Source organism: Microtus oregoni, unplaced genomic scaffold, assembly GCF_018167655.1.
Source record: "Microtus oregoni isolate MIOR12 unplaced genomic scaffold, Mior012 000016F_ref0000370, whole genome shotgun sequence".
NCBI lineage: Eukaryota > Metazoa > Chordata > Mammalia > Rodentia > Cricetidae > Microtus > Microtus oregoni.
The window spans coordinates 35,924,569-35,946,791 of record NW_024543075.1 but is presented as its reverse complement, the minus strand read 5'-3'; the positions used below and the strand labels follow the sequence as shown (position 1 = coordinate 35,946,791).

At 47.5% G+C, this 22,223-nt stretch overlaps 1 protein-coding gene across 7 annotated transcripts in view; it reads right to left on the bottom strand.

Annotated features, from left to right (window-relative positions):
- Positions 1–22,223, bottom strand: part of Dennd2b (DENN domain containing 2B) — a 192,526-nt gene that overhangs the window by 5,637 nt on the left and 164,666 nt on the right. For 5 of the 7 annotated variants that reach the window (XM_041666229.1, XM_041666228.1, XM_041666233.1 and 2 more), the window contains 10 exons: positions 19,282–19,433; positions 16,027–16,242; positions 15,045–15,141; positions 14,162–14,206; positions 12,987–13,171; positions 12,130–12,239; positions 11,836–11,905; positions 8,395–8,472; positions 7,753–7,893; positions 3,636–3,784 (listed from right to left, as the gene is read on the bottom strand). In XM_041666229.1, coding sequence (XP_041522163.1) covers positions 3,636–3,784; positions 7,753–7,893; positions 8,395–8,472; positions 11,836–11,905; positions 12,130–12,239; positions 12,987–13,171; positions 14,162–14,206; positions 15,045–15,141; positions 16,027–16,242; positions 19,282–19,433 — 1,243 coding nt within the window. The remainder of the gene's footprint in view (positions 1–3,635; positions 3,785–7,752; positions 7,894–8,394; positions 8,473–11,835; positions 11,906–12,129; positions 12,240–12,986; positions 13,172–14,161; positions 14,207–15,044; positions 15,142–16,026; positions 16,243–19,281; positions 19,434–22,223) is intronic. The other 2 variants (XM_041666230.1, XM_041666234.1) reach the window with 1 other exon arrangement.

Genomic DNA, 22,223 nt, shown 5'->3' with positions numbered 1-22,223 from the left:
TAAGTCAGTAGGAGCTTATCACGAAGCTACAGTGTGCAAGAGCTGGAAGGTCCTGCACAAGTCCCTCAATCTGCTTCTCCTTTCACAGCTGTGGTCAGTTTGGTCATGAGCAGCAACCAGTACTCAACCAGTTTTCCCTTCTTCTAGCCCAGTACTGCTCTGCCCTCTGGCCTTCTATTCCTTTCTCTTTAGCTGATTAACAATAATCTAACTGAGGGGGAGTGCAGAAATCAGAAGGTGTGTGGTAGCCTACACCATTCTTAGGAATGGAAAAGTGCCACCCTTCTTTCCCTTCAGGTCTCACTGAAGTCATCCCCTTCTTGTCCTGGAGGGGGCTCCAAACCTCCAGACCTAATGACCAAAGAGGAAGTGGGAGGACAATCACAGTGGTGCAATCCTAAAGTCCACAGGCAAAATTGAGTACACATACCCAGTGTGTGCAGAGGCCCAGTGTGGGATGCCAGTAAACACAACAGAACCCGTATGTCAGGTAAAAGGCCAAAGGACCTCTAAATAAACTCGGTGCCATAACAAGCACATTAAAAGCAGCTAGCTAGGGGCTTATGAGCAATGATTACCTGAACCCAGGAGATTGGAACCTGCTTGGACAGCACAGCAAGACCTCCATGTAAAGGAAAGACCTTCCTCTCACCTGTGTTACAGACGAGGACACAAGGCTGGAGCCCAGCTAGTTCTAAACCTGACTCTCTTGCATCAGTGAGCCTCACCTATCATCCAGAAAAACCCTGGGAGACAGTGAGCTTCAGCCCAGCTCGAGCTACATAACACAGCAAGTTTGAGATCATTCCTGGTTATGTTGTGAAGCCTACCCCAGGCCCCCAAAGTATCTTTGTTCTCCCTCAGCTTCTGTAGCATGGATTCACACTTTTATACCTAATACTCCAATGGAGAGAAAAACCGGACCTATCTATAACAAAAACCAACCTCTGCTCCTTTTCTCTAAGGACTCAAGATAGTCGCAGGACCCTTGTGACTAACCTGTTACCCACTGGGCATCTAAAATACTGCTAGGCTTGGAGACCTGTCTCTGAGAGCCATTCTCCTGAGAACAGCAAGAAAAGTAATCTGGGAAAGCTCTGGAAAAGGCCTGCTTGGGTCAAGGGACACACTGATCTCCACAATCCTCTCCAATGTGCCAAGGGGTAGGGAGGGGAGGTAGAGGTAAAACCTCTAGAATCAACCAACACCAACAGAAAGAGAGACCACCATCAAAAAAAAAAAAAAAAAAAAGGACTTATGAAAAAACTAAAAGGAGAGAGGGCTTACTTAGGCTGTGCGGGAGCCACTATAGTTCTGGTCCATGGTCCACAGTCCACTGCAGAGCCCCCACCCTCCCCCTCCAGTCAGATAGACTCCCATGAAAAGGACATCTTTTTCTAACACCCAAGACTGAAAAAACTTGAATACCAAGTGAACTAAAAAAAAAAAAAAAAAAAAAAAGACTCTGACTCTGGGGTATTTTCCTTCTGGAATGTGCTTAGAGGCAGCTGCAACCACCGGAGACAATAGTTATATTCAATAGTCCTACAGGAGCTGGACTGTGGTGTGGGCAGAAAAAAAGGTTCGGCCCGGAGTAGGAGGAATGTGGGTATGGGTGTCTATGTGTAACACCTTCTGGAAAAAAGAACTCAAGATCTAGGCACTGCTAGGGATCACTCCACTCTGGCCAGGCGATGACAGCAGAATACTATAGCTGCCACTTATGGCTCGTCTCAGCTGCCACTTATGGCTCGTCTCAGCTGCCAGAAGTGGCTTCTTCACAAAGGCAAGATAGGCCTTGAAACACCTAGAGCACTGGTTCTTAACCTTTCTAATGCTGAGACCCTTTAATATAGCTCCTTGTGTTGTGGTGACCTCTAACCATAAAATTATTTTTGTTGCTACTTCATAACTGTAATTTTGCTATGTTATGAATCCTAATCTAAGTATCTGTGCTTTCTGATGGTCTTAGGAGACCCTTATAAGGGTCACTGCACTCACAAAGAGGTTGCGACCCACAGGCTGAGAACCACTGACCTAGACTGTGGGACACAGAGTTCCACGGCTGTGGAAGAAATATGACAGAGGTTGTCTTTGTTTCTTTTTTAAATTTATATTAGATTTATTCATTTTACATGTGTTTTGCCTGCATATATGTATGTGCACCATGCGCATGGTTGGTGCCTGCAGGTGTCAGAAAGGGACATTGGATCTCCTAGGAGTTATGAATAGTTGGGAATCACCATGTGGGTGCCGAAATCAGGTCCTCTGCAAGAGCTGCAAGTGTTCTTAAACCCCTGAACCATGTCTCCAGCCCCAGTAGTCTTCATTTCTAAACTCTCACCATCCTTGGAAAAGCAGGCAGCTCAGCTAGGGAGGATGGCACCCACCTATAACATCAACACTCATGAATGAAGTAGGAGGATTGCAAGTTCAAGGCTAGCCTGTGCTACACAGTGGGATCCTGTCTCCAAATAGCAACTACCAAAGAAAGTCAGCCATTCTAGTTTTTCCGTCTCCTTTCCCTGAGCTGAGCACTGGCCTGGGTTCCTGCACCATTGCCTGACTGAGCAATTAGAAGAATTATTCTTCTTAACTACCTCCTCATGCATACAGAAGGAAGTACACCAGGGATTTGGAACTTACTAGAGGACAAGTCAGCACGAATTTTTGCTGCCCTCTTCTTAGCACCTGACACAAGGCAGCGTACTGGCTAAGTGACAACAAATGCCATGCTAGAGAAATCACTGCTGTGGCTTCTTGGTGGAGTCTTTGACAGAATAGATGATGAGGTATCACTACAGCATCCCACCCTCTCCCTGCAGACCCACCCTACAGAGTCTTAAACAAAAAACACCTCAGCTGGTGAGAAATCTTATTTTTTTTTCTTCCTAGATGCCTCAGGTCCAGTGACCATTACTTCTACCTCTCCTTACTTCTACCTCTCCCTATGGTAGCAAACAGATATCTACCTCTAAAATTCAAAGTGCCTATCTGCTAGACCAAGTCTTAGGACCCATCCAGCTCTTAGCCTTCCTAAACTAGCTGTCCCAGCTCCCCATACCACCAGTCTCTGAAGCTCCTCTCTCTCCTGTCAAAAAGACTATAACCTCTATCCTACCCATACTCTCAAGTCCCCATCTTGTCCCTCTCCACAGCTCCCTGGAACCAGCCTTGGAGTATTCTGACACTACTTCTCTGAGGTTCCTTCAGCCAGCCCCCGACAGAGCAGCTTAGCAGCCTTCACACAGAAGCACTTTCTGGAGTCCATCACCCCTAAACTTGGCATCCTGCAAAGGCAGGTTGGCTGGAGTTGCTTGCCACTTAACCATCTCTATACAATTGTTCCTGCACCTGTACATACATGGCTGTTGCATAGAAAGTATCACTTTTCTGCCTCAGGCAAAGTCCTCAATTGGGTTCTCAATCCTCCCTTCTCTGTTCACAGGTTTGCTAACCTTTCTTTATATAATCTTCATCTCAACACGCACACACACACGTGCACACATGTGTGCATAAGCAAGCACTCTGTTACCACATGCATGGTATACACCCAGTTTTGTAAAGATGTGCTTAATTCATTAGTGGGTATGCCACCACCCCATCCCTCTCCTTCCTTACCCTTTGGGCCCTACCTGAGCTTGTCTGCTACAAAAATGACTCTGCGCTCCAACAGCAATGAGGCAAAGATTCGGATAAGCTGGCGCACACTGAGGCAGGTGAAAAGGCACTCGAAGTCCACATGCTCCAGTCGGGAGTCCATGGGCCGCCGCAGCTCTAACACCTGCATGACAGGGAAGGCAGTGGCAGAAGCCACTAGGTGAGAGCCCAAGACTGCACACACAGCTGCTGGCTGCTTTCCTTTCTTCCAAGGTTCTCTAACCACCTCATGATGCAGGAGACTCAGTATCCCCTTCCCTCGGACTCTAGCTCTGCCTCCACAGTGAGGGCTGAGTGTAAAGATGAGAAGGCTCTAGCCAACAGGGCTGAGGGACCAGATATAGGCTAGAGCAGGGACAGCTAACTGCTCCCACGGATAAGGAGAACCAGGGAGTCACACAGCCCCATTTGCATGAGCCTCCTGCCCCTTTTTCCTTCAGTACGCTGATCAGACCCCACAATCGACTAATGCTCTCTAGGCCAGAGGAAGAGTGCAGTCTTGGACCTAGGGACTCTGGCCTCAGTCATCTCTGGGGAGGCAATGCTGTTGTTCTTGTTGCCATGTCCCTTCCCTTCCCTGCTATGAAGACTTCCACAGGTCATTCTGCCATCCTACCCCTTATCTCTACCACCCTAGGCCCTGTGCCAAGGATAAAAAAAGGTCTGACTATTCCTAAAATCTTGCAAGAAAACACGACAGTCTTTATAAAGCCAGGCCAAGCTGTATTCCCTCTAAAGACTATTTCAACATTTGCATAAATGTTCTCAAAATCCCTTCTCTGGAGGCATGGAGGGGGTTCCAGGAGACCCCAGCAGTGACAGGTGGAGGAACATTTGACTCTGTATGGCAACAGTGATATTAGGGCTTCCTGAGAATTGGGATAAGAAATAAATATCCCGGCCGGGCGATGGTGGCACACGCCTTTAATCCCAGCACTCGGGAGGCAGAGGCAGGCGGATCTCTGTGAGTTCGAGACCAGCCTGGTCTACAGAGCTAGTTCCAGATCAGGCTCCAAAGCCACAGAGAAACCCTGTCTCGAAAAACCAAAAAAAAAAAAAAAAAAGAAAGAAAGAAAGAAATATCCCTTATGGCCTTACGATGTCATAGGGGCCTGTCCCCAGGTGTCCTGACTGTTCTTGCTTCAGATCTGCCCCAGTCACTTACAGGACCTCATTTCTCTCTGACTTGGGCTTCTTCCAGTCCAGTCCCCAAGCACTGCTTGGTTTGTTTTTTTTTTTGTTTTTTTGTTTGTTGTTTTTCTTTCTTTCTTTCTTTCTTTTTTCTTTTTTTCGAGACAGGGTTTCTCTGTTTAATAACCCTAGTCATCCTGGAACTCACTCAGTAGACCAGGCTGGCCTCAAACTCACAGGGATCTGCCTGCCTCTGCCTCCCAAGTACTAGGATTAATGGCTTGCACCACCACCACCTGGCCTTGTTATGTCATCTTTTCAGATGGAAACAGGTATCAGGCAGGATACAAGGTCCATGACATAATTGTGTGGATATGCCTTCAGCACACACCCATTGAGCACGTAGGGTATCCCCTGTATTGTGCTGACCACTAGGTCTTCCTGGGGTTTAATGCCTGTCATGAAAGGCAGTGTACACAACTCTTGCAGCCTCCTGAATCCCTGTTCATGCTTTTCAGAATCCAAGGTGGTAAACACTGAGCTAAGAATTTCTTCACGTACAAAAACAAACAGTGCAGCTGGGCAGAAGAGGAGGAAGAAAAGGAAGACATAACAGAACTCTGTAGCCCTGCCTCCTGAGAGCACTCCAAGCAGTCCCAGTAAGTGCTGCTCTCCAGCTTTCAATCTTCAGCCCCCAGTCCCATGCTGCCACTGCCTGTAGAGACTGGGAATCACACAGAAACAGAGTGAGGCAGCCCAAGGCTAGCAGGAGGGCACAGTGAGTATCTGCAAAGAGGGCTGGCAGAGCATCTAAAGCAGGGAAGCTGGCACCTCCCCACTTCGGGGGAAAGAAGTTTGAGGTCAATTATAGCATGAGTGACTTGGAATCGCTAAGAAGGAAATGCTGTTCAGGCAAAAACAAGTGGTCTTGGGGGATAGGAAGTAACCCAGGTAAGAGAACCATGGAGGCCTAAGAAGTGATTAGAGCAGAACCAAAGAACTCCAGGGCATGCCATTGGGCTGTCAAAGCAAGGCCAGCAATTCTGCCCCAGATAACACATCAAACTCAAAGTCTCTTATCCTAGGATGTGTAGAGACTCTTAGGAAGATTTAAACAGGTCTGCACACTCTGTTCCTGAGGTCAGTCCTCCCACTCTGTAGCAGCTGACTCTTTTCATCTTCTCCCCTCTTTCTTAAAAGAAGATGCCACCTTCTTTTCTATTCTGAGGAAAGCAAAGCCATGTCATGAGAATCCAGGTCTACAAGCCACCATCTTCCCCACCTCTCTTAAGAGAAGACTAGGTAACGGTGGTCTCTCCCTCTTCTGCCTTATTAATGTCTTCATTGAGGGCCAATTCCATCATCATGCAAACCACTGTCTTCAATAACACCTTTCTGCACCTCTCACCCTGACCCTGCTCCAGCTCCACAGTTACTTTCACCTTCCTTCTTCTCTTCAAAGCTATACTTGGAAGAGCTATGTATATGAGCTGGCTGAGCCTTTTACTTCTCCAGACAGCCCAGCCACCCGGGCTCCATCTGAGGTCTGCTCTTTGTCAGTGCACCTTGCTGCACCCCAGGAGCACCTGGCTGGCCCATTATTCCTTATGCCTTAGGGATCTCTGTCCTTTGGCTTCTCAGCCACTTCCTCTCCTCATGTTCTCTCTTCCAACTTCCAGGTTGCTACCTCTCTACCACCGGCTGCTACTTGGGGGTTCCTTAGGACTGGACTTTCATTTCTTCCCTATCTACATACTTTGCTATGTCTTCTCGTGGGTGCCTGCCTCAAACTTACACTGTAAGACAGATCTCTCCTTCTTATCCTTCGCAGGCTCCCATCTCAGGACAGGATTCCACCACCCTGTTCCCCAGGCCAGAAAGAAAACTGCAGGTTGGACCTAAGAACCTCATCACACTTTCTATTTCCAAGAAAGCTCTAAGCATTGCTAATCTGATCCTCCTCTGCTGTGTTACTACAGTTGTGTCCTAGTTGTCTCCCTGTTTTCACTCCTGCCCATTCTCTGCACAGCAGTCAGAGAATTTAAAGACACACCAGAGTGAATCTTAACCCTCCTTTACATAAGACCCCAAATTATTATTCTTTTTTTTTTTTTTTTTTTGGTTTGGTTTGGTTTTTCGAGTCAGTTTCTCTGTAGCTTTGGAGCCTGCCCTGGAACTAGCTCTGTAGACCAGGCTGGCCTTGAACTCACAGAGATCCGTCTGCCTCCACCTCCCAAATGCTGGGATTAGAGATGTGTACCACCACTGCCCAGAAAACCCCGAATTCTCAACCTGACCAGGCAGGCACAAGCCCTGAGACTGGGTCCTGGCCTGCCCAGCTTGGCCTGGTCACCATGCTTCTAGTCGTCTTGATCTTCTAGTGGTGTTTGCGCAGCACTTGCTCTGCTCCAGCTCCTATCCTGTACCTGTGGCTCCCACACTTGCAACCATCTTTCTCCACCTCTACCCCTTCATTTGTCTACTTTCTATGCATTGCTGAGACCCCTGGTCAAATGGCACTTTCTTGGGGGAAGGCCTTCTCTGGTCCCTTAACCTAAAGCAAACCTCCTGTTATACATTTGCATAGGATCTTGCTCTGTCTCTTACACACACTTAAGAATTAACTCTTGATAAATATAAGTATTCAACACCAGGTCCCATTCTGGGTAAGAAACTCCTGGAGAATAGAGCTGTGTCACTCTTATCTTCATGACTCATCCAAGGTCAGACATAATCTCATAATCAATATTTAATAAATGGATAGGGGTACAGTTAATCTAGACAGGTCAGCTAAAGTCCCTAGCAGAAGAGAACTGGGCAATACTTACAGCTCCAGCATTCACAATTTTTATTCCTAATCAGGGTACGGAGCAGGTAAGCAAGGAAGGGGCTGTGTTCTAGCCTCCTAGAGACTGCAACTCCAGTCCAGGGCCAGAGATGAAAGCAGCAGCAGTTCCCTACCTCATTGCCAGCGCCAGGCAGGAATGTCTTCACTTTGATGGTTTTCCCTGGGGCTGGGAAGGGCGACTCCATGAGACTTCTCATGAAGGGGTAGACCAGTGCAGCTGAGATCCCACGGCGGCGCTCCACCTCATCTAGGACCTGTGCCCACCACGAGCGGCCCAAAAAGAAAGAGTGTTGGGAACTGCCTTCACCACTTCTTTGACTGAGAAGAGGGCAGCCTGGCCTCTGACCAGAAGCCTAGAGACAGGAAAGCTGCCCTGTCAGGATCATTGTACCCTTCCTGTTTCTCTTGGCTCTTAGTGACCATTCAGTTCCCTCATTGGCCCCGCTTTAGTCCCCAAGAAGGGAACAGCAGGGCAAAAGAAAGAGCACCTGTGAGACAGCTTCCTGGGCACTCCTGGCATCCCCAAGGGCTACAGCCCTGCCCATGGCCGAGATCTGGGCTGCTACAGAACAGTCACTGTCAACATAAGAGTTGAGAAAATGCCAGCTAGCTAGGCAGTACGTCAGGCTTGGGAATACAAGAATCTGAGAGCCCACTAGTCCTTGCTCTGTACTGTGCTGTCTCATCTAGGCTAGCTGCAGATACTCCTAGGAGAGCTGTCACTGGGGGACCGGGAAGAAGACAGCATTGCTTACCTTGGAGAACAAGCCGAAGCAGCCAAGGCGGCTGATGACACAGTACACCTCTGGCAGCCGAGGCCCTTTCCCACTTGGCTGGAGACAAGGAGTCAGGAAGACAGGAAGACAGAGAATGCATGAACATATCTGGCTCCTTTTCCTTGGGAACTAAGCACTAAGTACAGACACTCTAATGAGGATGACTCCAAACATCTTCTGAACTCAACCAGGTCCCCAAAGAAAGGCCATCATTCCCAGGGGGAAGACCTCATCTGCTGCCAAGCTCCAAATAGTCTCCATCCTTTATCCCAGGAAAACATAGATAGTGGCTGTCAGAGGTTACAAGGTGATTTGTGGATTTAGATCCCTAAAGATGCTACCTAAAAAATGTGATATTAAGAAGGACTTGTGTCATTTTTTAAAAAAATTTAATTTTTTTGACTTATTCATTTTATTTTATGTGTGTTTTGCCTGCATGTTTACATATGTACCATATGTGTGCCTGGTGATGATGACAGCCAAAAGTGGGCACTAGATTCCCTGAAACTGAGGTTTCAGATGGTTGTGATCCACCATGTAGGGTTAGGAATCAAACCTGGTCCTCTGCAAGAGCAACAAGTGCTCTTAACCACTGTGCCATCTCTCCAGCCCTCCAAAAAGGACTTGTGGGCATCCTCCCTACCGTCATGTGGGATACTCTACAAAATATCCCCTTTCTCCCCTTGATTTGTGCTCAAGGAAAGGAAAATGAAAACAGACAAGAGAAGGGAATGACTCTATTAAATGTTTCCTGTAAGAGTCCTAGCCACAGAGCAAGTTCCAAGACAGGCTCCAAAAGCTCCAAAGTTCCAGAGAAACCCTGTCTCGAAAAAACAAAACTAAAACCAAAACCCAAACCAAACAACCAACAACAACAAAAAACCACTACCACCACCACCACCACCAAAAAAAAAAAAAAAAAAAAAATCCCAAAGTTCTAACCTTGGTACTATATACAAAAAGAGTACGGCGAGCCACATTACCACCCAGTTTTACAGCTGAGCTCATGAAGATTAAGCCATTGCCTAAGCTCAAATAAATAGAAGGCAGCAGCCAGGAGTCTGTGCTGTCTTTCATCTTGCTGTCTTACCTCCAAAGCATGTTGTTTTCTGATAGGAAGGAGGGAAAGGAACACAGAGACACAGGATAGAGGTATGCTATGAAGTGAAAGAGAACAAAAAAGGGGGATTTAAAAGGTGAGTAGTTGAAGAAAGAGACATAGACTGTGAGTGCCCTAGGGCTATAGCCCCACAAGTAGACTAGGGTGAGTCCATTCTCCAGTAAGGAGCTGGCAGGACCCCATGGCTGCCTCTGGGTTCAGAGGCCTGGAGTGCCTGGCAAAGCTGTGTGGGGAGGGAGCAGAGCAGCAGGTGCTGGTCCCTCATGCAGGCTGCTAAGCAAATGCAGATGGGGCTATTTCAGTCTCCAAACCTGCTGGCCACGGACACAGATCTAAAGAGAAGGCAGAATCTGTTTTTGTCCATATTAGGTTTGAAACTTACTCCTCTCTCTTTCCCTCCCCCACTCTCCACCTCCCTTAAAGCCCAAGTGATTAAATCAAGTATGTGGGATTTGGGTTAGAATCATTGTGTCCAATCTGCAGGAATGTCGAGCCAGTGCCAGCCCCCTTGGCAGGGACCCAACCCAGGCCCTCTCTGAGTGCGCCAGGACAAACATGCTCTTCCCTGGGGGCAGCAGGCCTGCTGCAAAAGAGTACAGTTCTGTTCCATCCATGTGCTGGCAAAGGCAGCCTTTGGATCGTTCCTCCCTGGTCCCTGGGGACCCAGGCACATGCTGGCCTCTGCCTGGCTCTCAGCCTGGCATCTGGACCCCTCCCCTGTTCTTCAGTCCAGCACACTAGGCACTCAATATCCAAATATCCTTTTCTCCCTAGACCATGCTCTGTTGGGGTTGGGGGAGGTCTAAGAATGCCAGACTGGTGATAAAGAACTTGAGAATCAGTGCGGCTCTTACAGCTGTGTGACCTTGGGCAAGTCACTCTACCTTGGAGTTCTAATTTCTTTGTCTACTCGTCAGAGATAATAATACCCACAGGCTATCATGCATATTTTAAAGGTAGAGACACAAATCCAGTGAAGCATTTCTCTTGGAAAATCACAGAACCTAAGCAAAATTTTACTTTCATAACCCTTCCTTTAAATGCTACAAATTGGCCTCCTCTACTAGACTACTGTACACTGAGGATAGGATATGTGCTGAACTTTTGTTTATATGCCCCCCCCCACTCCCAAGACAGGGTTTCTCTGTAGCTTTGGAGCCTCTTCTGGAAACTAGTTCTTGTAGACCAGGCTGGCCTCAAACTCACTGCCTCCTGAGTGCAGGGATTAAAGGCGTGCGCCACCACCGCCCAGCTCTTGTTTATATGCTTTTAGTATATGGCCTGGCCTTCAACATTTATATGATGAAAGCTGATGGACAGATGAATGGATGGCCCAGAACAACCCTTTTAGGATTCCTGTCTAGGATCTCCTTCATCCATCCCTTAGACTGACAACACCTTCTCCTATGAAAGTCTGGAAACCAAAGGACATTGTCAACAACCCATGAATGACTCTAAGAACAATGAAATGGAAGACAGGCCCTGGGGTCTGTTCCTCCTCTGGCTCTCTGTGGCTCTACCACAATCCCTTTCCCAGGAATGACAGAAACAGAGATTGCTTTTGGGGTAGGGGGAAGGTGTCTATGGTCAGTCAGGCAGTGGTAGCACGGGCCTTTAATTCCACTACTCTGGAGGCAGGGGCAAGGGGATCCCTGTGAGTCTGAGGCTGCCTGGTCTACAGAGCGAGTTCCAGGACAGCCAAGGTCACACAAAGAAACCCTGTCTAGAAAAACAAAAAGAAAAAAAAAAAGGTTACTATTTTCAAAACCCCAGTGTCCTTCCCCCAAATTCAAAGTATCTCTCCAAGAATCCCAGAGGAGGTGTATATCTCTTTCCCTGCTCAGACTGCAGCCCTACCGGACCATGGACAGGGTTCCTCCCTCCCATTGTCAGGTTGGTCAGATGTTGAGTGAATAAGGGTGTACTCCACCTACTTAGATAACAAACATAAACTATGGGTTGACATGATCATAACTAGAGATCAGCAATCTAAGCTGACAATCCAAGGAAAAAATACAAAAGAAAGTCCAGAAGCTAAAATGTTATAACAACCAACCAAGGTGAGGCACCCCTTCTATTACTGCATATAATCTTAGATTCCAGGGTCCCATTAGACAGGCTACTCTGAACTCTGCTATCACAGGAGTTATCCCTCAACTGTAAGCACATGAACGAGGGGCAGGTTCAGTAGATCAAAGGCTTTCACACAGGATAGTGCTACGGAAGGGTTAGTAGAGATACACAAATGCCCCGGCACTCCCCTGCCCACCAATCTCTGAGGACCGAATGGTCTTACTCACCAATAAGCGCCTACAATAGCCAAAGCGTCTGCTGCCATCTTCTCCAGTCAGCATGAAAGAAAAGGTCTCACTGAAACAGGGAAGAGGAAGAGGTCTGGCATCAAAGAAGTTATGAAGAGAGTTCAGGACAGTTCCCAAAACAGGGACTGTCATCTCAGGTGTGTGATAAAGACTCAGGTTACTTTAAGAAAGTAGGCCGAGACCAGGACAAGCCCCATTCTGTTGTCTATCATTATGAAGGAAAATGAGTCTATGTCCTCTTCCCTCCTATAGCTAGACCAGGCCAGACCTTACCTGCTATATTCTGACACAGGGAGCCAGTCCTTGGCATCTGGAAAGCAAAACTGAGGAATAGCTTTGAGCCTTTCTTCTGCCTCCCGCATCTGCTTAGTGGGTCGGTCCAACTGCAGGAAAGAGGATACGGGGAGAGATAACTACGAGAAGACAAGGACCCTGCAGGTTGAGGGACTGAGAACCGTCTCCTCCTATGTTCTGGGGCTATGGATGCAAGCAAAATGGACAAGATGCCCATTCTGGTCAGGAGGGCACCTCAATGAGATGAGCAAAAGTGAAGTGAAAGAGAAGTGTGCAAGAAGAAGCTGCACCAGGCCTCTGAGAAGGTCACAGAGGTGACGCCTCTGCTGTTGGGAAGCACACCAGTCAGGAACAGAGCAGGAAAAGAACACTGCAGAGAGGCATGAGAGAGTGACACCTGTGGCCGCTCCGCAGAGTGGTGCTAAGATACAAAGTGGGAGAGAGCAGGGGTTGCCTGCGGGGGAGTAGGAGGAGTTCTTTAGGAGACAACGAATGCTCTACAGTGGAGTGTAATTATGACTGCAGCTCTGAGACCACACGAAAGGATGCTGAACTGCAAACCTGAGTGGGCGGATTATCTATTAATAAAGTGACAGAAGAAGAGCTAGAGAGTGACAGGAGGAACATCTGAGCATGCTTTCTTAGAGCCCTGCAACCATGGGGAGAGAAGCTCTGAGGAAATAATGCCCCTCGCACCAGAAGCCTTGTCTTCTCTCTTAGCTGTGAAGAGGTTAGGGATGATATGGTGACTGGGGGAGCTAAGAAGGAAGAGGGCTTCTTCTTCCCAGATGGGCCAACAAGCAGAAGAGGCCAGGAAGGCAGGCAGGCATGCTCACCTTGGGAAACTGGTAGGAGACTTCAGGGAGGTAGGTGTTCCGAGATGGCTTCTTCTTGAGGGACACAACCACAAAGTACTCAAAGAGCTCCCGTTCCTGCCATTCAAGCAGCTCCAGCTCTAGCGTCCGGTAGCTGGGTGCACGCTTCAGCATTGACTGGATGTGGACCAAGCGCTGTGTGTGGGCTAAGGGCAGGTCTCACATTAGGAGACAAGCAGGCTGGCCCCTCAAAGACCTCCCATCAGCCCCATCCACCTGACTCAGGGCTCCATCTCTGGATAACCTCTAAGTGCATAAACAAATCTTATCTGACTTTTCCCCAAGGTAGGGCTTTGAGATGAGTATTGTTATCTGAACCTACATAATGACTGTGCTAATGCAAGGAGCTAGTGTGCTGATCTTCCTGGGGTCCCTGGAAGCTGAGTTGGGGCTAACGGAACTGTCTAAGCCAGGCTCACCTCGGGATGTACCACTAGCAGATACCTGTAGTTCCTGTTGGCAAAGAAGGTATGAACTGGGAAGTAAAATTTCCACAATGGCTTTAACACTGAACCCTTTATTGGAGTCCTTATAGTTGGGCCTTTTGTCTCAATCTCAAAGTCCAAAGTCAGCTTGCCTGGGTACCAGTAAAGGCCTTGAGGAGGAAGCAAGCTCCTACATACTTTACGTATCTAAGGAAGATCTAGTCAAGGTTTCCCAGCAGCGAAAACACAGAGATTTGCCAGGTTATCTGAAACACTGAAGGTTCAGGAACCTATTTTGAGGTAGACCATTTCAGTCTCTTCTCTAGCCACAGGAGAGACAGACAGGTGGTCTCAAGGCTGCCAGAGGACAATAATTTCAGTTTATGGCACAATTCTTGCAACTAAAAGAGTTGATTATAATCTGAACCCGCATCTGGCCCTCCAGAGTTATAATATTTACCAAGCAAATTTAGTATCCAGTCTCCATGGACAATGGCTTGGGAAGAATAGACAACGTGAACGGCTTTAAACTTGTCAACAAGAGACCAGCATTTGCACTTAACACTGAAAGACTGAGCTCAAAAGCTTCTCCACAGCCTTCTGCTCTGATGCTCTGTCAGCTGGTGTTCCTGCTGACCTTTCCCCATGCTCCAGGGCCAGTCTGGGAAGGAAGGGCTGATTCCCTGGGGCTGGGAGGAGTGGCAGCCTTACCTTTGAACCTGTCATCAGAGTCACTCTCGCTTTCACTGTTCTCATCTGAAAAGTAACAACAGGCATACACAGTTGCCGAGGCCTCGCCTGCAGCAAATATTTGTTGAGTCCACCTCCCAGCTTGAAAAAAAAAAAGTTTGTTTTCTTTTAACATTCATTTATCATGTATGTGGTGGGGGGATGCATACGGGTGTATGCATGTAACCATGTTCATGTGGAGGCGAGAGGGCAGCTTGCAGGAGTGATGTATGTTTTGTGGATCAAATATAGGTTGCCAGGCTTGACAGGAAGTGTATTTTCCTGCTGAGCTATTTTGCTGACCTTCCTGCCTCTCGACTTTTCTTACAAGGAATAGACATAAACCTAGTCTGGATGACTCTGAGCCAATGACAAGGCATCTGAGGCAGGAGGTAAGTGGTCTGGGACCAGAATAACTCAGAGGTCAGATCTTAAATACTAATCTATATGCAAACACCTACCCCAGACTGATCTGGGTGAAGCTGAGGGCCTGAGTTGGAGGCGGAGCCAGCAGAGAGGCCTAGATGCCTGGAATACAAAGGCCCTGTCTCAGACAGCCCAAGATTTTAAATGGAAAACAGAGAGCAGTGCCCAGTAACTCTGGCCTTTCCGTTTGTCCAAAGCAGATTCCCATATGTCCTGATTCAGGTCCTTATAGTCCAAAGAAGGAAACTATCCCAGAGCTAATTTCCTCTTGGGCCCTCCTTCTTATGTACACATTTTCTGGAAGGGATCTACCCTCCTAGAAGGTAGAAGGATCCCATTACTAGCCCACATGAGATAATATGAAGTCAATCCACATCTTACCCCATTCCTGATGTTCATGGACCCCCAAAAGTCACCCAGCTTAGACATCAATGCCTACCTCTCAATGATGATGTCTCAAGGCTGGACATAGACAGCTTTTTTAACCTCTTCTTTCCTCTCTTGGCATTATAGATAGAGTTAATTCTTTGGACAAGCTGGTTTAAAACAAAAACAAAAAGCAGAAAGGGTGAGGCAATTCTAACACTAGCTGCCCCTACTTCCATGAAGAGAAACTATGAGCCCATTCTTTCCCTTACAGGTATGCAAGAACTTTCTTCACTGTTCCAGCTGGGTCCAGCACTGGTCTTTCTACTGAAATGACCCCAGTGAGAGCTTATCAACCATGTTTGGTGGCTCTCCATCTACCTTGTGCCTTAGGGGTGGGCTCCTGCCCCAAGATAAGAACACTAAACTTAGCTTTCCAAAGGAAGGAACTGTGATCAAACTAGACAGGATGGGAGCTCCTGGGTCCCAAGAGTCATTGAACCAACTGAGACAAAGAGAGTCGCATATATAAAAACAGGAACAAGGATTCTAGCCTTTCCTCTCTGGGCCATAACCTGGGGCCTGACAGGAAGAAGCTAAATTCTCAATATACCCAAGCATTGTTTGCAAGCTAAAAATACCATTTAGCTAAATCCTGCTGCTCTGGGCTGAGGACTGGCCACATGGACACATGTGCAAATCATTGCCGAAAGCTCTTTCATTTCAAGACATAGGAAGAACTGGTCTGATTCTTTAGATCCTTGAAAGGCCAAAGACGTTTATGTGTACAAGAACCTAAATTCATCTATGATACTTGGTAACAGAGTCTCAACTAGTCTTTTCTCTCCCCTAACATCAGAGTACTGAGAAGCAGTTAGTGCGATCTTATTGATAAGTCAAGGCACCAAAGGGGAAGCAGGGGGATCTCAGTCTATTCAAGGGGAACTAAGGAAGCAGCCCAGATTAGAAGAGGACGGGGAAGGGAAGGCTAGAGCAGGGCTGGTTGCTTGCCCACCCACCTGCCTAGCATCTTGGACTCAAAGTGGGAAGGATACCTTGGGAATGCGACGGGCCCTGCGGCTGGACAGCAGCTCACTTGTGGTGCTGAGGCTGTCCTCATTGAGGCTGGAGGGTGAAGATGGCAGGCTCAGCTGAGCCAGCAGCATCATGTCATCATGGCTATGCCTCTTGGGTAATCGTGGCAAACGATGGCTCTTCCTTTCTGACCAGTTCCCACTGCGCAGGGACTGACTGCTGGGTTTCAGGGACAGCTAGCATAGGGGACAGGATATGAGAGAGGGAATCACCACAATGTCTTGTCAGTATCCATCTGCTGATATCTGAGGGGAGAGGCTAAAAGGCTGGCATCCTCAGCTCTCACCAGTTCCATGCTGGAAATCCAATATACCAGGGTTTCCTCTTTTAAGACTTTAGCTGTTCACTGACCAAGTTAAGGGCTAGATTAAATATTTGCTTCCTCAAAGAAAGTTTCACTATTCTTACAGAAAAAGATAAACCAAAGTTTTTTGAGATCATCTACTAAGCAGAAAGGGAAGACAAAGCAGGAATTCTCCAGGCATTGCCAGAGCTTTGAGACAAGGATTAGTGATTGTGGATAAGGGTCAGTCTTCCTACCTCTTCAGTCTTAAATCCTTTCCCTGGAAGCGGCCATAACCTACCCAATAGCCTGCTCTGCTATGCGATCCTTGCAGTCTGGCCCTGCTTCCTCAGAGAACAGGGCTCTTGGGCAGTGGTTATCAAAGTTGAGTAAGGCCAGTCTCACAATCAAGAGGCTCCCTCTCACCATGCCACTCTGGGCTGCCTTGTTCCCTGTATATCCCCAATCAATAGCTCATGTTCTTCAGTATAGAACACCTAATTGGATAACTGATAGTGAGACTTCTGGGAACAGAGGTACTTCCTGAGAAGTTCTGTCTCACTCTGTCTCTCCTCACTTTTCAACAAATCCTCCTTCCTTCTCACAGTCAATATCTTTATCAAGCCAATCAGGCAAGCAATACAAATCCGATGGAAGCTTACAGTACATCAAAAGAATAGATGCTTTATTAAAACCACCACATGAAGAAACCATTTATATATTTTTCTGCAGAACATTATAACCATGCAGGTCCTTTCATCTGTCCAGTTAAATAGTGACTTGGGTAGGTCAGAGACAGCCAGCCTGTTTTCCTGCCCTGCTGGCTTTTCCTGCTTCCTGGTAATACCAGAATAAGCTTGTCTGAAAGTTTCTTTGGGCCTTTCATCTTTCTCTTTCTTTCTTTCTTTCTTTCTTTCTTTCTTTCTTCCTTCCTTCCTTCTTTTTCTCTCTCTCTGTCTCTCTTTCTCCTTCTCCCTTCCCTCCCTCCCTCTCTCCCTTCATTCACTCCATTCCACACATGCATCTTTATTGTTGTTGGCATTTTTAAAAGAGTTATTTGAGTACTTTGCCTGCATGTATGTATGTGTACCACATGTGTGTCTGGTATCTGTGGAGGTCAGAAGAGGACATTAAACCCCCAGGAACTGGAGTTACAGATGGCTGTGAGCTACCATGTGGGTGTTGAGAACTAAACCTGGGTTCTCTACAAGAATAGTAATGTTGTTGCTGTTATTTTCAAGACAGGGTTTCCTTGCATAGCCCAGGCTGTCCTGGAACTCACTCTGTAAACCAGGCTGTCCTGGAACTCACAGAGATCTGCCTGTCTCCGCCTCCCAAGTGCTGGGATTAAAGACATGTGCCACCACAGCCCAACAATAGTTAGTGCTCTTAACTGCTCTGCAGCCCATTTTTGTTTTGAAGGTGTGTGCAATGTGTGTGTATGTACCTATTTGAATGTGGGTATACACATGCAGAGTACAGCTTCAGGTGTTTGATGGAGGAAGGTCATTGGCTAATAAAGGCACTGCCCTGGCCCGTTTAATTGGTTAGAGGATAGGTGGGAGGAGAAAACAGGACAGAACGCTGGGAGGAAGAGGAAGTGAGGTCAGAGACTACACAGCTCTGCTCTCTCGGGAGCAGATGCCTCAGAGAGAGACGCGATGCCCCGCTCCTGGGATGAAGCTCCGACCCAGGATGGACTAGGCTAGAATATTCCCGGTAAGACCGGTTCTCACAGATTATTAGAGATGGGTTGATCGGGATGTGAAAATTAGCCTGTAAGTGCTAGAGCTAAAGGGCCAAGTAGTGCTTAAAAGAATACAGTGTCTGTGTAATTATTTTGGGGCATAAGCTAGCCATGTGGGCGGCCGGGTGTGGGGGACGCAGCCCTGCCGCCTCTTATTACTACAGGTGTTGGTCCTCACCTTCCACCTTGTTTGAGTTAGGGTCTCTTAGTATTTGTTTCTGCATATGTCAGGCCAGGTGACCCACCAGTGTCTTCATATTCTCCATTTCCAATCTTGCTATAGGAGCACTGGGATTATAGACCAACGCTACTGCATTTGGCTTTACCTGGGTTCTGTGGAATCTGTGCTCAGGTTTTCACATTGTACAGTAAGGATTTTACTCACTGTGCCATCTCCCCACTCCCAAACACTTCTTATTCCCTCCCACCAGTCTACTCTGCTTTGTGATGTCTTCCAGAGAGAGAGCAGGATTCTAGGCTCTGGCCACCAGGGCTCAGCAAGGCAGGCAACATATTCAAATAGTTCCCTTACTACAATATCTTGGGCTACCCTTTTCTCCAGTCCCAATCTATATACCCACCCCTTTCTCCATAAACACTGCTGGAGCTTTCCAGTATACAGCCTAATTGGAAGTGGATCCACACATTGCTAGGAAGGTAACATCCCTGAGGACATCCTACCTGGCTGCCCACAAAGGCTTTTAGTATGGTAGGAGTCCCTAGGTATATAACTCTTTCCTGAGGCAACACCTCCACCAAGTCTTAGTGAGAACAGAGACTAAGAAAATTTGGAACCCACATTGAGCACACAGGCCCTTATTGAGCCCTCGCACTCTGAGGGGCTCCTGATGCTGGCTGGCTCTTTAAGTCTGGCCATGGACCCTCAGATGCCAGTACCAAGATGATTTGTGGCAGAGCTGCAGAATGTGAAGGCTCTAAAGAGAGTCCTATCTTCCTGTTTGCCACTGAAGGAAGGAATACTGATAGGGGTCTTTGGGGTCTCCTGGTTTGGTTTTGTTGCTAGAACTTAGATGGTGAGAAAAGAGAAAACAAGACAGGATGGCCTAAAGACACATCTCAATTGTCCACAGCAGTTTCAACATGGCCAGGACGAGAGCATAAGAGAAAGCTGACCCCATCCCTTGAGGACAGGCCCTCACTCTGCCTAGGCCAGAACTGCATTACCTGCATGGGTGGGTTGTTGTACTTCCTGTCTTGGGGATTCCACATCCTGTGCAAAGATTCCAAGGAGTTCTCAGACAGTTGCTGAGATTTTCTTCCAGCTCTTCGGTTCTTTAGGTCCACATCCTCGTAGGGATTCTCCTTGGGAAGCTCTCCTGCAGAGGAGGCAGAGTTAGAGAAGGGAAGGAGAGAAACCACAGAGAACAGCTTCAGTTAATGAGTCACACAGCCACCCATCTGCAGTGGGGAGGCTCCAAGTCCACAGGCGAGGCCCCTACTCCCCATTTCCAGTTCAGCTCTGCCTTGTCTGGCCACTGCTTTATAAATTTAGGGATTGCACAAGACTGGCAGAGGACAAAGCTGACACCACAAATCTGTCCCTGGCTCTAGCCCTTGTGCTGGTAAAGTCCCTGGAGATTGGCACTTCTGGAAAGAGTTTTAGAGATCCCATAACTGTCCCTGTACTCAGCTCTCCATGGATCTCCCTGGATCCACTTTCAGGGGTGAGCATGAAAGAACTTGAAGAACTTGAGGGAACAACAGATCTTTGCCAGATCCTCCTCTATCCTCTTCCTCTGCTCTCCGAGTATTTCAGGACGGGATCTTGTCTCAGGTAGCCAGAGGGCCAAAACAGCCACAGTGAGCATTCAGTGAAACTTTGTTCCATCTTTCTCTCTCAGCATAACATCAGTTACCTTCTCTACTGCTAATCTCAGCAAAGAGAGAACCCTCGCCACTCCCCATTTAGCAGACTTTTCTGCAGTGACATAGGAGTGTGAAAGGCTTAGAAGAAGCCTGGGCCAAAAGAAAGGGGAGAGTTCTTGTGTCTCAGGACAGTTTCTAGAAATAGGCACTGTATTGACACTACCAGAAATCTCAGGAAAGCCCCTGTCCTTAAAGATTGTAAGATTGTTGATAAACACCCTTTCCTGTCCCTCCCTCTCTCTGATATATAATGAGGCTTTTTGTTTCTTCTCTCTCTCTCTCTCTCTCTCTCTCCCTCCCTCCCTCCCTCGCTCCCTCCCTCTCTCCCGCCCTCTTTGGTTTTTTGAGACAGGGCTTCTCTGTATAGCCCTGGCTGTCCTCAACTCTGTATATTAGGCTGGCCTCAAATGCACAGAGATCCACCTGCCTCTGGATCCTGAGTGCTAGGATTAAAGTAATGATGCTTTTCTAATGTACAATAATACCAACCAGTCATGTTGTATCATCAGGCCAGGCTTAATCCCAGCAATAAAATCATTGTTGTAACAAGATCCAAAGAGACTCCTTACAAATACAACCCTCACTTTCCCTCCCCTTATCTTTCTGAATTCTTGCCCTAGTCCCATTGCCACTGTTTGGGATCCCTGCGGCAGTTAGTATGCCTAGGGAAGGATTTGCTCCTGCACTGTGAGCAGGACTGAGCTTGGGCGAATGCTGAGCCCCACACCTATCCTGCACGCGACTGCGTGCCTTACCCCCTACAGTGGTTGAGACCCTACTCCTACAGGACTAGAAACAGAGGTTGCTAGAATTACAACTTCCCTAAACAGGGTACAGGAGAAAGCCCAAACCCAGCCTGCTTAGAGATTCCTTGAGAAGCTGAGGTTCTCCTAAACTGGAGCATCTATTTATTAAATAAGAGACTGCAGTGAGTTTATGAAATGCCTTTGTGGAGGTGAGGGAGTGACGCCAGAGACCGCAGCAGGAGCAATACAGATTTCTGTAAACTTGTGAGTCAAGGATGGGTCAAGAAAAGAGCTAGGGCTGGATTAAGTGATTCCCAACACCACATGGTCCCCAGAAGTGGAGCTGATCTCTTCCTGTAATAGCCAAGCCACTAAATGACTCTTCTTCATTCCAGCGTGCTGACTAAGAAAAGCTGGCCCAGTGGCCCTGTCTGTCTCATCTTAAGCCCAGCATCCCCTGCAGTTTTTTTTTTTCCAGTCTACTCCACTGTGAGGTATACTTCGGCAGGAAATGGGGTGGATTTTCTACTTCTTAGTTCCCACCTAGCAAATACCCTACAAGGTTGTGAGGTGAAGGTGATGACGAATGCCAGGGCATAATTCTTCCTCATCTGTAAAACAGGACCAGCGCATACTGTCCAGATTGGGGAAGAATATTTGTTTATTTTTATTTCACGCTCATTCAAATTGTCTTGGGTCACATGATTGGCCAGGATCCTTATTATCCCCAGCCTATAGGAAGGCCAGTCTCAATCCCTTTCCATCAAGGTTCTCTGAGCAGTCAACACTTTGGGTCGATGAGCTGACCATTTATAGATGTTTACTGCAATTCTGGCCTTTCAACACTAGCTTGACAGCAGCCTCCCTCAGCCACAACCAAAAATGTTTATACATTATCAAACGCCCCTAGAGCAGGGAGGGAGAGAGGATGGGCACAGCAAGGGAGATGGATGGACTTGCTCCCTCCTCCTGCCCCCACAACTGATGCCTCGGGTATTTGTAAACTTCCTAATAGTGTCTGAGGGCCATGCTGGGAGAGCTAAGTTTAATTCCTTTTTCTCTTCATCCTTATCTCCTCTTCTCCTTTCGTCTTTCCTCAGAATCAGAGCTTTGTAAAATGATATAAAATCTAAAGCTCCAAGAAAAAAGTGTAAGATGAGGCCCAGAGGAGCAGTAGATGCACAGTGTGGTTACCTGCTGATGACAATCTGAGGAAGAACAGTTGGAAAGCACCAACTTCCACATGCTGGGACTGCCTCTGAGGGAAGGCCTCCGGTGCCTGCTCTTTCCGTCCAGTCTTTTTTTTTTTTTTTAAAGATTTATTTATTTATTATGTATACAACATTCTGCCTCCATGTATGCCCACACACCAGAGGAGGGCACCAGATCTCATTACAGATGGTTGTGAGCCACCATGTGGTTGCTGGGAATTGAACTCAGGACCTCTAGAAGAACGGACAGTGCTCTTAACCACTGAGCCATCTCATGCCAGCT